General features: G+C 37.9%; 1 protein-coding gene across 7 annotated transcripts in view; it reads left to right on the top strand.

Moving 5' to 3' along the window:
- Nucleotides 1-15117, top strand: part of DPH6 (diphthamine biosynthesis 6) — a 200990-nt gene extending 185873 nt beyond the window's left edge. For 4 of the 7 annotated variants that reach the window (XM_071558026.1, XM_071558024.1, XM_071558023.1 and 1 more), the window contains 2 exons: nucleotides 970-1114; nucleotides 14799-14908. In XM_071558026.1, coding sequence (XP_071414127.1) covers nucleotides 970-1114; nucleotides 14799-14817 — 164 coding nt within the window. In that variant the 3' untranslated portion in view covers nucleotides 14818-14908. Of the gene's footprint in view, nucleotides 1-969; nucleotides 1115-14798 lie in introns of all 7 variants that reach the window. The other 3 variants (XM_071558029.1, XM_071558027.1, XM_071558025.1) reach the window with 1 other exon arrangement.
- The last annotated feature ends 270 nt before the right edge of the window (nucleotides 15118-15387 follow it).

The raw sequence follows: 15387 nt of genomic DNA, 5'->3' as shown, positions 1-15387 counted from the left end.
TATCAACACTAAAGTCACAAGCAAGGAGAACTGAATATGAAGGGGTTGATCTGAGGAACTTTCACAAGATGAGTGGGACACAAGTGAGCCAGAGGTGTTTTATGACACATTCAGAACCTGAATTACAGTTTTAGTAATAATCAATTCCCCTTCCTCCCTATCACTTCTTTATTTAATATATTGCATGGAAGAGACTTATCTTGCAAGTTTTATAAGCTTGCAATAAAAATATAACAACTGTTGTATTAAATTATTTAAGTTGTAAACCATTGTAAAAAGCAGAAAATTTATATTGAAGTGGAGACAGAAAAAATTATTATGATGGAGTGTAAAATATATTGTGCTGATTACTACAGAATTTTTGTCTAGTGTAACATATTGTAAATCCTTGGCTGGGCTTAAGATTGAAATTGCATGTAGATTTTTTGTAGAGAATTGTGGCAAGTGTTTAAGAAAAATGAAGCTAAAATGAGATTTATAATTTAAAAACAAATCAGCAAAAAAATGACATCAAAAGGAAAATAGCTAAAAGGTCAAAAGGCAGAATAGTGGCAAAGTGAAGGCAAACTTTGAGATTTCCCCTGAGGGAAAGCTAAATTCTGGAGGAAATGGATGACCAACTTTTGTATTTTAAGCAACTAGATGATTATTTTATTCTTTCGTGCCATGCTTTACTTAAGAGATGAGCCAATAACTTTGAATCTGGTTGTATTGATGATAGCTGCATTTGAAAGTGCTAGATTTACCAAAATTGGTTGCTAAAATTGCAAATGGAAACATTTTCAGGAGGACACAATTATATTTAGCTGACGTTCTGACTGTACATGTTAAGATCCATTTAATTTTCCTTTCTTCTGCCTCCTTGCTCTTGGTAAGTCAAAAATGAAATCAATTAAATGATGATGATTAATCATTGTCATTATCATTATTATCCTTTAGCATCGTCATTTCAGCTTTTTATCTTTCCAGACTTTTTTAGGACTTCTCATGACCCCAAGTTCTTGATGAGTTTTCTTTGCCCTGCACAGCCATTTGGAAGAAATTCAGCTACGCAGAGCATATTTTGTTGCCTTCCTTTATACCAAAATGTGCTTTCTGCCAAACAGAAGAACAGGTGATGACTTCATTCTAATGAATCTTTCTAGCAGTGGTGTAATTGAAAACCTACCTTACAAGAGAAGCTTTTTTAAAAGAAATTCCAAGTCATTCAGCTAATGTAGAGTAGAAAATACTGGTAAGACCACTCTAGTGGGAATGCTCCAGGTGTGATAATCCCTGACAAGTTAAGGCCTCATGGCATAAAGTATCAGTATTGACTAAAGAAAGAACTGCGTGGGCCTCTTAGCTTTACTGTAAAAATGACATCTCATCTTGAACAATTTATTTCCCTCTAGCTGCACTGCAATATTGTTAAAACCAGTTCTGATACAGCATATTACATCTTTAAAACAAAATGAGGCACAAGGTTAAATTACATTTTGCTGTGCCTTATAGGTTGGGCTTCTGTTTGTGGAAAAGATAAAGGTTCTTAAAAGTGGTTAAACCATCACATGCATTTTTCTTCTGAGTATTTTCAATTTTATTAGTCCAGTATCTCTTTGAGCTAAAATAGTTCTTGCTGGAAACATGGTTTAAGGCTCCAGAAACAGAAATTCCTGTCAAAAGAACCAGTGTTCCAGCAGAGGAGTGTCAGTACTGCTGATTGACTGGTCACCTATGGGTTCAGGATCATCTAAAGGGTCTGGGTGCTGGTCCACCTGGAGGAACCTGGAACCCTTAAAGAACAGCTCAGATCTGGGCAGCTTTTCCATTCACTGCTGGGCTATGCTGTGTACTTTACACAAAATTTAAGAGTTACAGAAAGCAGTGCAGTTTGTATAATCCCAAAAGACATTCTCCAAAAGTTTTTTTTATAAAAACAGGTGTTTAGGACCATGTATTCTAGTGATGAGTCATTTGAAACATTCATCTTTTTTGAAATAAATATCTATTTATGTGATAACTTTATTGCACACTTTTGTCATACACTGTGGTATAAAGTATATAGCAGTTTTTAATAAGAAATCATAATACAGTTAGATGTATAGCCCTGGGACAGAAATAATAGACAATTTTGTCATTAATCCACAGGTAACTTTCAGATAACCTGTAAAAAATTCCACCTGTTGATGGTAGAAGAAGAGTAGAGGCCTCTTAGCAGTGAAGTTATTTAACAATAGAGCAGGTGGAACATGCGCAACACTGCTCTTCTGGGACTGTGATTTTAACTTCCAGAGATCCGAAAGCAATCCAAACAAAAGGATGATTCAGTTCTTTGTCCTTGCACTGTTGTTTATAAGTGTCCTCTCTGTGGTGTGCTCTCAAGAGAAGAGCTCTTTAGGTGTGCTCTCTAGGTCAGAATTTGGGGTCGGTTGTTGTCTTTTCTACAAATTACTTAAACAAATCATGTAATTCTTGCAGTTTTCTATGACTCAGTTGCCTACCTGCCCTATGTTCCTTTTTCAGCTCTCAGGGGTTTTGTGTTGATGGTAAACTTTTGGTGGTAGACTTGGTAATTTAGTGTTTATTCAGTCCCTGATAAAATGACATGTAAGTCTTGCTGACGGGATTTATAAATTATGTTATTAATAACTTCAACTTAGAGGAAAATTGACTTGCAGTTCAGACTGCTATGTGGCCAAGTTTCAGACCCCTTTTTTCTCATTTTGCTGTTGGTTGACACAGCTCAATGACTCTCACAGCCTTGTGTTCCCAATTCTGTAACAAGCTATAAACTCAGATTACACAGGAAGCACTAGAAGTGAGATTTATTTCTCATCCTTGGAAGGCATGAAGAGCAACAAAAAGCTTTCATCTCTCTCCTTTTGTTCCTTCACTGTAGGCAGTAAGAGGGTAGTGATATCTTGGGTCGCTGTCACATAGGATAAAAATCCAACTAATGTAATCTGCCAGATCAATGGGAGGTAGTAGTGTGGCTATCAAGAGCCCTCAAACTTCTGGGTGGATAACTAGCAACCTCCAGCAGCAAGATTTTCCTGTTAAAACAGAAACTGAGTTTTGTTGCACCTCTAAATATTGATCTACCCTTCTTTTTAGACTGCTCTGCCTAATTTTGCATAAGTTGTCAGTTGCAGCAGCAATGAAATTTTAGTCATTTGCTGACCTACTCAGGACAAAAGGCAATGAATGCCATGACCACTCTTTGCTACATGTTCCAGGCAACTTTGATTAAACTGTGCTGTGAAGTCAGACCTGGATCAATATGAATGATCTTTATCGACCTAATAATGTATTTAACATGTTTGGTACACTTTTATCTGTTTCTATTATGATACACTGTTTACATTAGTGCAGGGGATTGATTTAAAATTTCACAGTTCTTTACAAGGATAAACATTAGAAATAGACTCATTAGTTTACACATCATATGTATAAATATGAAATCTACTGTGCAAGCTCGTCAGCAGGTGTAAACTAGCAGAGCTACAATTTACAGGCATTAAGAATCTGACCTAGAAACTGAAAACAATTATTCCATCAGTATTATTTTAAATAATCACAGCTTAACTTGACATAAAGCAAGGACCATATGATCTTCTCTCTACCGTCTAAAGATGCTTACCACATCTTTTAGAAAACTTTTTTATTATTTGTACACTAAATTCTCCTACCAGCAGATGTATGTGGTGTCCTCTAGTTATATAAACATCTTCTCATGGTCAGGCCTTTTGGATGCTCTGTGTCCAATGAGTTATTTCTTAAACCTATTGGTTTTGGAGACTATTTAACAGACTTGAATAAACGAACAAATGTGGAAGCTATACCAAATATATCATTTGGGGATGTCAAAGCACTTAACAAACATTGTTATAACCAAGTCCATGTGTAACTACTGAAGGACATATTTGCTTCAGTATGTCTCATGACAGCTTCTTAAAAAATTTACTTAAGTGAATTTAACACTTGTGAAAGGTGCCAGATTGACAGGCCCTAGAGATAAAAGTTCTTGAATTACCAGCAGGCACAGCTGAGCTTCCCACACATGCTGCCCCACCAGTGTCCCCAGCCTTACCTGGAGGGCACAGCGACCAACTGTCCTACAGCTTGCAAATCTGCGCCATCTTGTGCTCTTGAACTATGGGCCAAGAGTCAATAGCTGTAATGTGACCTAAGGGTAAAAAAGCAAGTTCCATAATTACTGCACAGGTGCTGTTGCAGTTGATCATTTTCACACCAAGTTTTCAATTAATCTGGAAAAAAAAAGAAAAGAAAGTACGTGTTTATCAGATTCGGAGTACAACAAAAACACGTGTGTGAGCCCCTAGTGAATCCTGTGGTTCTATCTGCCCACATAGGCACATTCAGGTGACTGTATGAGCAAATAAGTGTGTGGTACACATAATGTGAACTGCATTCTTAGATGATTTTTGAAAAATGGGTCCTTACTGTTTCCTATGTTTGTAATAATCTTTCTCCACCTATAACTTATCCCTGCTCGGTGTCATTACAGCCCATCCTCCCCAGAGATTCTGGACACAGCTGTCATAAAAATTCAATAACCATCCACCCCATAAAGGGATTGGATTGTTACAGCACTGAAGGATAGCACACAGGGAAAACAGGCTCATGATCTTTGCACTCTGTCATGGTTTTAGAAAAAGCACAAGTTCTGCTTTGAGTGATTGCACTTGGAAAGTTGAGTCCTCTGTTCCCTTTGAAATTATATTTAGACTTCACTGTGAGTACTGGAAGGGCATGCTTAAGTGTTTCTTTATTTAGTGCAGAAGGTTAATGACATTTTGAACAAAAGTGCACATTTATAACCTTGTATAGGCCAATTCTCTCAATCTGTGTATAGGACATGGCTAAAAACAGAACATTGGAAAACACAAAGGGATGAATTTTCGTGCTCTCCTATTTTCTAATCTGTAGCCGACAGCTTGAAAGAATTATTATGGAAGATAAATCTTAATTCTTTCTTCTGAGAAACAGCTGTAATTAATGTGCAGAGGAACTCAGCAACATTTATCTTTAAAATAGTCATGTTTATTTCTGCAACTTGCCATTGATGTACATGATAACATACCTAATTTGATTGTTACTGTGTGCACTTGGGAAGGTAACTTCTGTATATCCAGAGAGAGTTAGGTGGTATATAATTGTCTTTGGGATGGCATTTGAGATTGAAACTGTAATTGTTCTAAATATCAGTGTATTTGATGATATCATTGCCTTATTTGCTCACCTCCTCAATTTCTGGTGCATCTGTCACACTGTACAACTTCAGGAAGACTCCATACCAGCCTAAATTCATACTATAGCTAAGATGAAGTGTAGGTTTTGAGAGGAAGTTCAGGAGAAAATGTATACTTGGAAGAGGATATTTTAAGATGGTAATGTCCATGAAGTCTGCTTGAACATGTTGCCTTATCCAGCCTCAGTTCTTCTGTGCAGGCTGTCTACTAGAAAAAGAGACCATTTTAAGTCACCTTCTCTTTCACAGGTTTGGTCTCTTTTGTACTGGTTTCATGTTTTATCCAGCCTATTTTCAAATACTCAGTGTAGCTGGGTCAGATTTTCTTCTGGGCTGGTATGGCTGGGGGTTTTGGGGGAAAGGTTTTTCTGCTTGTATTTGCATAGTAAAACAATGGCATTTTCTTTTCATTCATTTTATTCCATAGTTCCTAATTCTACCTATATCATTTTATAAATGCTGCTTCCATCTGCTGATTTTTTACCTGCCAGTACTACTAAGTCTTTTTCATCAACCACCTTTTTAAATTTTTGAGATAGTAGATGGACTTTTGCTTGCAAAAAGACAAAAGGCTTTTCTTATCTGCTAATAAGAGGTGAGGAGAGGAATGCCAGCGGCCTTCTCTTACAGAATGACAATACTCCACTCCCAGAAATATGCAGAGGAAAAGAAATAGATGTTTACCAGCTTTTCCTGAGATGCACAGTATACTAGGGCACCACTGATAACATTATTTAGAAGCAAAGCCTTCCTAAAGCTTACCTGTCCCCTTCTGAAGTTCTGCCTCAGTTCATTAGTTGGAAAAGTCTTTATAGATGTGAAGTATTACTTTAATTTAGTTTTTAAAAGGCAAGAAATTAGAATTCCTTATTAGGGAATGATAGAAAGAGAGGTTCTTTCAGGATTGAGTTAAGCAGAAGCCTTCAGAAGACTATAAAGGGGCTGGTTCATTCTCATCTTCATGTAAATTGAATTACAGGGTTTAGTAAGTGAAACAGATCATAAGATAAACCCTGCAGAGTCCAGAAAGCATTAATTAACGCCCACAGTGAGTAACTTTTCTGAAATTGGTCTTTAATCAAACTTTGCTCTGAAAACAAAACAAGGTATTGTGGCAGCTTGATAAAAGAGATGCATCACCAAGGCTGACAGGCCCATAATCAAACCAGCACTAAAAATAACTGTTTTGTCTACCAATTTTCTTTCAGATGCTAAAAAAAAGCATGAGCTACAGTCTAAAAAACCTTCCATAGTTACTCAGCCAAGTGACTCAGCTCTAGAAAAGTGAGGTTCCTGTAAATGTTAATGCCCTTCCTGATTATGAGTGGGCCCATTTTCCTTCCCACACCCTCCTGTTGAAGCAGAGGAACAGCAGAGAGGATTGTGAGGCTGGAAGGGGAAGAGGCAGCTTCTGGATTCCATCAGAGTTGGTCATTTGATGCCAGCTGTCCCTCTCTGCTTGCCGCTAGTGGTGCAGAGTTTAAGCATCCTGACTGACTAACTAGAGTGGATTAAGATAAGCCAATCACTCATCTTTCTTTTATCTCCCATGAACAGTAAGGTGCATGGCTGCTGTCTTTTGCACTTACAACTTCTCACTAAATTTCATTTTCCTCATTTCCTTTCATCTGCTCAGCTGTAGGAAGAGTTGCTACAACTCCTATGAGTATCCATCAAGCCTACAACTTTCATTATGTTTTCACTAGAACTGTTTCTTTCAGGCCTGGGATAGAGTCCAAAGAAACAAGAAGTCCACTGCACAAACAGAACTAGCAGTAAAATATAACAGAGCACTAGTCTTCCCTTTATAGCAGATTTTTCTCTCGGCACAAAAAAGACTTTGAGTTATTGAAGCACATCCAGAGGAGGGCCACAAAAATGATCATAGGAGTGGGACACCTCTCCTGTGAGGAAAAGCTGAGATAGTTGGGGTTATTTAGCTTGGAGAAGGCTTTTGGGAGACCTTTGTTTTGGCCTTTCAATATGTACAAGATGCTTATTAGAAAGATGGGACAGACTTTTTATAGGGATTGTAGTGATAGGACAAGGGATAATGGTTTTAAATTAAAAGAGGGTAGATTCAGACTAGATATAAGGCAGATTTTAAAGTGAGAGTGGTGAAGCACTGGAGGAGATTGCTCAGAGAAGTGGTACATGCCACATCCCTGGAAACTTTCAAGGTCAGGTTAAGACAGGGCTCAGAGCAGCCTGGTCTGGTTGAAAATCACACCGCTCATTGCAGGAGGCATGGACTGGAAGAGCTTCAAAGGTCTCTTCTAACTCAAATTATTTTATGATTCTATGATTTCACTTAGTAAATGCTCTGTTGGGTGAAGTTTAACCCGGTTTGGTTTGCATCTGTGCCTTCAACTCACAGTATTTTGTGTCCAGTTCTATCAATCTGGATCCTAACAACCAGATCCTTCACAGAAGAGGTTGCAATCGTCTTAAGTCGTCCTTTGGTTTTAAAGACAAGCTGAAAGAGGATGGCTAACATTAGCTTTAGTGCTTTCAATACAGGCTGTATTTTTATCTCTTACGTGATTTCTTAAAAAAAAACATTTTCATTGTTACAACTAAAACTAGTTTAATATGAGAAGAATGAAGTCCACCAGTATAGGTGGGTCCACAAATTGCAAGACAAACTGAAATGTAATGTGATGAATTCTTGGGGACAGGTTTTTATGAAAGAATTGTTTGCAAATACAGACATGCAGATCTGAGTGGCAGCTTTGGCATCTGACCAGGCATGTGTTTGTAGAGACATAAGTTTCAAACACAATTCTCTCTGTAATTTCTCTTTTAATTTTGGGGTATGTATATTTCAAAAACAGGCCTGAAACAGTAAATTTGGGGGTTTTTTGAAGTTTAAAATACACTTGTTACTTTTTAATTTTTTTAAACAAATGTTATTGAGTATTTACCATTCAACAGGAAAGCTCATTCATCAATTGCTGACATTGAAAGAAAAATCTAGACACAGCTTAAGAAATCTCCACCACACAGATTACATTTTGAATGTTATGTAACAAAGAACACAAGTTCTTTTATAGTCACAGTTTCAAAGACTGGCTTAGGAAATCACAGGTTTAAAGCCGTTTCACAGCCTTATCCAAACTCATACTGGTCATTTGTCTCATGTATCGTGGCTATAAAGACTTCCCCTGCAATTCAGAGCAGCTGCTTAACTTGTATTTAGATAAATGTCCCAGGCCAGAGTGATTGAAATGCGTCATCAGTATTGCATGAAAGAGCTTATATCATCTCTAGAGCTCTGCCTAATCTGGTCTGCCAAAATGTTCCACAGAACTCCCTTTGTTATCAGTCCTTAACAAAACTCAATTACACCCTGACCATCATTAGAAGTATGCAAATCATCACTACCTTGATGTTACAAATAAGTAGTCGAAGACAGATTGCAAATCACTCAAAATCAGAAGGACCAAGGTCAGTCAATGTAATAATCAGGATATATAATCAGAAGTGGGTGACTTCAAAGCAAGTTCCATCCACCTAAGTTTATTTATTGTTCAGTTGCCTCTTTTTGTGCATACAAATGTTTTCCACTTGGAAAAAAATATCAAGACTGACTTCAAATTGTTTAATTTTGGAATAAATTCATAAAAGCATTGAATAATGCATCTTTGACCTATTTTCCCTGGAACTGGTGAGCTCTTAGCATTTCTGAAGTTCTAGCTGACATGTGGAAAAACAAATCTTTACAACATGTTGCCTCCATTTTTCCTGTGGGCAGAGCAATTTGGAAAACCTGGTCCCTTAACAGCACAATGACCATCGTGAAATAATGTCTCAAGAATAGTAACAAAAAGCATAAGAAAGATAGCATATGAAAAGCCAAGTACTGGACTGTGCAAAATGCCCACATTATTGTAATTTAAAATCTTCACAGCTACAGCAAAAAAATCAGTGCAAAATCATATTTTTGTAGACTCCCTTTTCTCTTCCAATAGTATATTCTTGTTTACAGGGCTTTATTTTGTTTTAGACTGAAAAGTATTAATTTCAATGAAGCAAGCAAATTGTACAGGTTTTGTTTCAAAATCTTATATTCCACTACATAATTTTATATTAAGAAAAATATAGGGAAAACCCTGGACTGTAAAAACAGACAATGTAGTAAAGCACAGTTTCCTTTCTTGCTGTAGCTGTAAACCACAGAGACAGTCAGCTAGATGTTTAAGAAAGGAAGGGAGGTCTCCAGTTCCTTGTGTTTCAACTTTTCATTGCACTGCCTGATCATTTAAGGCAGAGGCTTGTTCCAGACAGCTTTAATTAAACTATGCTGTGAAACTGTATATAGATCAATGGGAATGATCCATAACAAGCTAATCATGTATTTAACAGTGTTCAGTCCTGTTCAATCACCTTTTAACATTTCTGTGGCTTTACATTCACATGGCAAAGCCTTGAATGTGTATATGTATTTTTAATCCATCTCATTAGTGACCATATGCTTTGGCTTCAAGGAGACAAGAGCTGTCTGCAATCTGCCAGGGATTTAGGGACATCAATAATTTGTGAATAGTCATGTTGGTTCTGGTCGAAGGGTTAAGTGCTCCGCACACCAGGGGCAGATCTTTTGGGACTGGAACTCTTAGTCAACTGTTAGGAACCTGATCCCCTGTGATGAATCTTCTCAAAGCACATGGTGCATGTCAGATCTCCACAGCAGAAGCTATGGAGCTTTATTAGCTTAGGGATTTAGAAAGCTACTCTAAGAAATGTAACAATATCTTTTGGTTAAAAAGTGAAGGAAAGATAGTAGCTGTAATATGAAAGTGATTTTTTATGTACTGGGGTAAATGTGATCTTCATTTTTGTTACCATTTTCCTTTTCCATATGAGCTATTAGATTACTCCTCCCCTGCAGATAACCAGAGAAGAAAGACTGTAACAGCAATAATGGGGAAGTGATTTTGAAAAAGTAAGTGCATTCTGTGGCCTCACCTGATACTGCCTAAATCCTGCTGAAGCTAATGGCAGCAATAATGTAAAAATCATCTTCCTAATCATTTGGAATGACCCCTTATGAGCTCTCAGAACACTGAGTTTTTTTAGTGTGAAAGCACCTTTAAAAACGTTGTGGGGAAAAGCACCTTTAAAAACCATCTTACAGTCTTAGTTTGTGCCATGTTATACAGAAGGGCTGTAAGTCAGCATAAGACATCATCAAACTGTTGATCTCACTATCCTATCTTTACAGACTAATGGCAGAAATAGATGGAAATGCCAGAAACCTTTGAATAATTCATGTTCATTTTAAATTTTAGTTACGTCCATGTCCCTCAGCTGTACCCAGATCAGAACTAAAATGCTTAGCACAGCAGGAAGTCCTGTTACTACATGGTCTTGTGAAGTCCCTCTTCATCTTTCTGCTAGGCTCCCTTCAGGTACTGGAAGGCAGCAATTAGGTCACCCTGAAGCCTTCTCTTCTCTCAGGCACCCAGCAGTAAAACAAGAGGGCACGGGCTTAAGCTCTGCCAGGGGAGGTTTAGGTTGGATATCAGAAAGAAATTCTTTACAGAGAGAGTAATCAGTTGTTGGAATGGCCTGCCCAGAGAGGTGGTGGATTCACTGTCCCTGGAGGTTTAGTGCCATGGTCTAGTAATCAAAGTGGGGTTGGATCAAGTGTTGGACTTGATGATCTCAGGATCTCTTTCACCCCAGGCAATTCTACAATTCCATGATTCTATGACTTTGGTCCCCCAATCCCCATCCTGCTGCCCATCCACTTGAGAGGTGTGGAAAGAGAGGTTGCCAGTGAAGACTGAGGCAAAATGTTGTTGAGTACTTCAGCCTTCTCCTCATCTGTCATTAGCAGTTTTCCAGCACTCTTTTCAGCTGGGGTACACCACCTTTGACTTCCATTTTCTGGTTAACATGCCTGTAGAAGGCTTTCCTGTTATGCTCTGCACCTCTTCCCAGGTTCAGTTCCAGCTTTGCCTTGGCCTTCCTCACCTTATCCCTACACTACCAAACTTCATCTCTGTACTCTTTCCTTGTCTCCACTGCCTATGCATTTGCTTCTTTCCCTTTAGTGTGACCATCAGCTCCCTGCCAAGCTATGCTGGTCTCTTGCCTTCCTTGCCTGATTTCTTGTTCCTGGGGAATGCTAGCTCTTGCAGTCTGTGGAAGAATTCCTTAAAGATCTGCAGATCTGTTTCACTCCCTTGTCTCTGAGGGCAATCTCCAAGGGAATCCCACTAACTATCTCTCTGAAAAGCTGAAAGTTTACTTTCCTAAAGTTTGGGGGTCTACCCTTACTGATCCATATCCCTCAGGACTGCAAACTCTATCAATGCATGATCACTGCAGCCCAGGCTGCCTCCAATCTTACACCTCTGATTAGTTCATTTACATTGCTGACCATCACATCTAGTATTGTATCCCCTTAGGCAGGACTGTCTATTACCTGGCTCAGGAAGTTATCCTCCATGCATTCCAGCTTGCCTTCAGTTCACCGTGCTACTTTTCCAGCAGATGTTGGGGTGGTTGAACTTCCCCTGTAGGACAAGAGCCCATGAGCACAATGGCTCCTGTAACTGGAGCAAGAAGGCTGTGCCAATAGGCTGCCTTTGGTCAGGCAGCCTGTAGTAGACACCAATCACAAGGTTCCCTTTGTTGCCTCAGTCTCCGATGCTCACCCACAGGCTCTTGACCGGCTCATATCAGTTCTTCAAAGACACCTCTTCACAGTCAATACAACTCTCGATAGCTGCACTCCCATCATGGGATTCATCCCACAAAGTTTCTATAACAGCAACAAAGACATAACCTTCTAGCAGCATAGTGCCTTCCAACTCCTCCTGTTTGTTGCCCATACTGTGTGCATTGGTGTGAAGGGACCTCAGCTGGCCTCTCATCTCTGTTGCCTTCTTAGAGGAATCCACTTAATTCCTTTGAGATATTTCCTTGTTGTTGCTCTGTTGGCTTCTGTTACCTCAGGAGTCCCTGCCTGGTTTCTGTCAGACTGCAAGTGTGATGCCTGTGGGTAGCATAATTAATGTGGACTGACACAGGAAATGAAAACATGAACAATGCATACCACTTGTTTGTTGCTTGATAATCAGCTTATTTTCCTTGTACTTTAATAAACGCTCTGTATCAGGTCATATTAAATACCTTTAAAACTGATACCAGTCATATATAGCTCCTGTTAAAGCTCCAGTGAACACATTCACTGTAACCCTCTGTCCTTTACTTTTTTTCACTTATAAGATCAACTTTCATAAGTATGGCATGCAACTGAGCAAGCATTTCCATAAGGGATATAAAGGAAAGATATTTTTGAAATCTTTGTCTTTGAAAAAAGTTATATACTTCAGAAACAGTCGTGACTGAGGCTCTGTCTAAAAGCATCATTTGAATGAGTGAAAAAAATATATAATGTCTTTATTCGTGTTCCATCATTAAAAATATACAATTAGTATTGGAAGATTTAGAGTAACTTATTATAGCAGGTAAAATACACAGCTGTTAATTTTTTTAATTGTGTCAGCTATAATTGCATAATTGCAATTAGATTTACTAATTGTGCACTGTCATCTGTGAGACCTTAGAGTACAATATTACTGCTTTAGAAGACCCAGTCTCTGTTTTTCAGAGGAAATTTGCATGAACAGACTTTATCCACAATTTTTAAATGTATGCACGTCTAATTTAGACTGTTTTCATATCAAACCATTTGTAAGTACAATAAAATATTTAGAGACTTATGTCCCAGATTTTCATCCACATTTCATTTATACATATAGGCAATAGCAATAGAAAAGGCAGTAGTCCTCAGGAAAAGGGGCTTTTTCTGGCTGGCAACAAAGTTCACTAGGGCATGTTCAAATGTAAATATTTACTGCTATTTTGGCCACTTCAAAACCACAGATGAATGAAGTTCTATTTCCAGATAGCCCCACTTTCAAATTCTCCCATTAGAAGGAATGCCTGGTCTTTTAAGTTAAAGACTAAAATTATATTTTCATAATTTTAATTGATAAAATAAAGGAAATGTAATTTTAATAGGGTGGAATCAGGTGTTTTTGAGGTGGCTTCCCTTTACCCCTTCCACTTCATGCCTTTTGAGCTAGCATAGCCAGCCATAAAGTTTTCTGAAGACAAAGTTTAGAATAAAAACACTGGTTGTTGCTTAATTATTGGGTCATTGCTGAATATCTGTAATACAAAAACTGAGTCCCATCTACACACCACATGAAGAAGTCCTTTGACCTTTGAGGTGATCTTTGGCTCACCCTTGTCTGTCTTCACATCCAATGTCAATGATGTTAATACAAAAGGAAGTCAGCAGAATTTCAAAGGGCTGGTACTGTATTTGCAATATTTTGTTGGTAGCATTGCCACTGTTACATTAATTTATGCTACTGCTGCCAGATAAAAAGAGAAAAGAGTTTTGGCTTCAGTGAATACAATTGCTAATTCCTGTTTTATCCTGAATGAGGTAACACTTTGACTGAACTGCCTATTCACAGTTTCACAGGCAGTGACACTAAAAAAAAAAGCTCTGACAGTCTTCAAGTTCTGCCCTCTTTACACCCTCTCTAGCCAAGACTGCTTAGTGTTATAGAGAACTGCCATAATCACAGAGGCTGCTGACAGAAATAACTTACTGAAACAAAACCCCATGCAGGCCATACCTTATCATTAGGAAACTGTCTTTTGTAGGGCCATTCAGCAGGGTTTTGGTAGTCTTCTTTAGGGTTCTGCGTGGCTTGATTTCTAGCATGTTCACTGAGGCTTCAGCATGACCAGAAATTCTTGATGCTGAGTTTAAATTTTCCATTCTTTAGTTTTCTTTTATATCCTATTTATTAATTCAGTTCCCGTAATGGACTTTTAAATTTGTGAACTTCTGCCACACATACCAGTCCCTTTAGAGCTTCTTGTAGATGGATTTGGTGTTCTTAGCAGTTTGAATCTTACCCATAGTTCCAGATATGCAGTCATATATGTTGCCATTCCTGGACTTCCTCCGTTATTTCTTAAACATGGCGTGCTTCCACTGATTTGAAATCCATATCATGTTCATAAAGTTTTTTAAAATGGCCCATTTTAAATTCTAGTAGATTGATGCACCACAGTGGGATTTGAGAGAATTTCCTTTACAGACAACTATGTGCCGATCATCCAAGTAGCAAAAATAACAAAGAACTGAATTTCAACTGGTCTTTAGTTATTTTTACTACCTGCACTTAGTTTCACCTTGCTCCACCAGTAATCAACAGACCACTTGCTCACTCAAGGTTGAGAAACATGGATTTAACTGTTTTGCTGAATTCTCCCCATAGGAGACATGTAAAGTTAAACATTTGACATCTCAACTTAGTTAACAAGGAGATGGGAGATGATAATCTTTCCTTCTATATAAAGTGAAAACTGTTGTATTTCACTTCCTTTTGTTAATTGCCACTCCACAATAATTTTCAAAAAAGTATTTAGAAATTGTTTGTAAGAGATAGGACACAACTGAAAATAAGAGAAAGAGGATTCATTAATTGTTTCATTTCTATTTTAGGACTGCAAGTATACCTTGAAAAATACCTTGAAGAGAAAACTCCAGCTCTGATTTTAGTACCTGTGGTGGATTTACCTGGCATGGAAGTTATTCATGTGACATGCTGGCTAAGCTAGCAGTTTAAAAGAGATGAGTTGATATCAAAACACATATACATTTCAGACAGGAGAGAACAAAGAAAAGAGTCCATACTAACTGTATTGCATACTTTCATGGAGCAATATTGTTTGATTTAAGCAAAATCATATTTAGCTTGTTAATGATGCCTCAAGTTATGTGACAGAGTCGGGTTTGTATGAACAATAAAGGTTTCTTTTAAAAATAATGTACTTTTTCCTCACTTATTTTTAGATGTTTACAGCTAATAGCAGGTGGTTCTTGAGAGATGCAGTTGCTCTGATCACGTCAACTCTTTTGTTTGATATATTTAGGCCTGGTTACAATACACTGATTTTAACTTCAGATCACTTGGATAGAGGCGAAACCAGACTATTACCTCCAATACTGTTTTAAAGACTGGATTAATTTCAATTCTATGTTGAATTTACTCACTTCAAGCCAACTCATGAAAACCTTATCTGCGATCAGA

The sequence above is a fragment of the Pithys albifrons genome, chromosome 6, assembly GCF_047495875.1.
Source record: "Pithys albifrons albifrons isolate INPA30051 chromosome 6, PitAlb_v1, whole genome shotgun sequence".
In the NCBI taxonomy this organism is placed as follows: Eukaryota; Metazoa; Chordata; class Aves; order Passeriformes; family Thamnophilidae; genus Pithys; species Pithys albifrons.
Note: the sequence above shows the minus strand (reverse complement) of the source record. Positions and strands in the feature narration are given on the sequence as shown.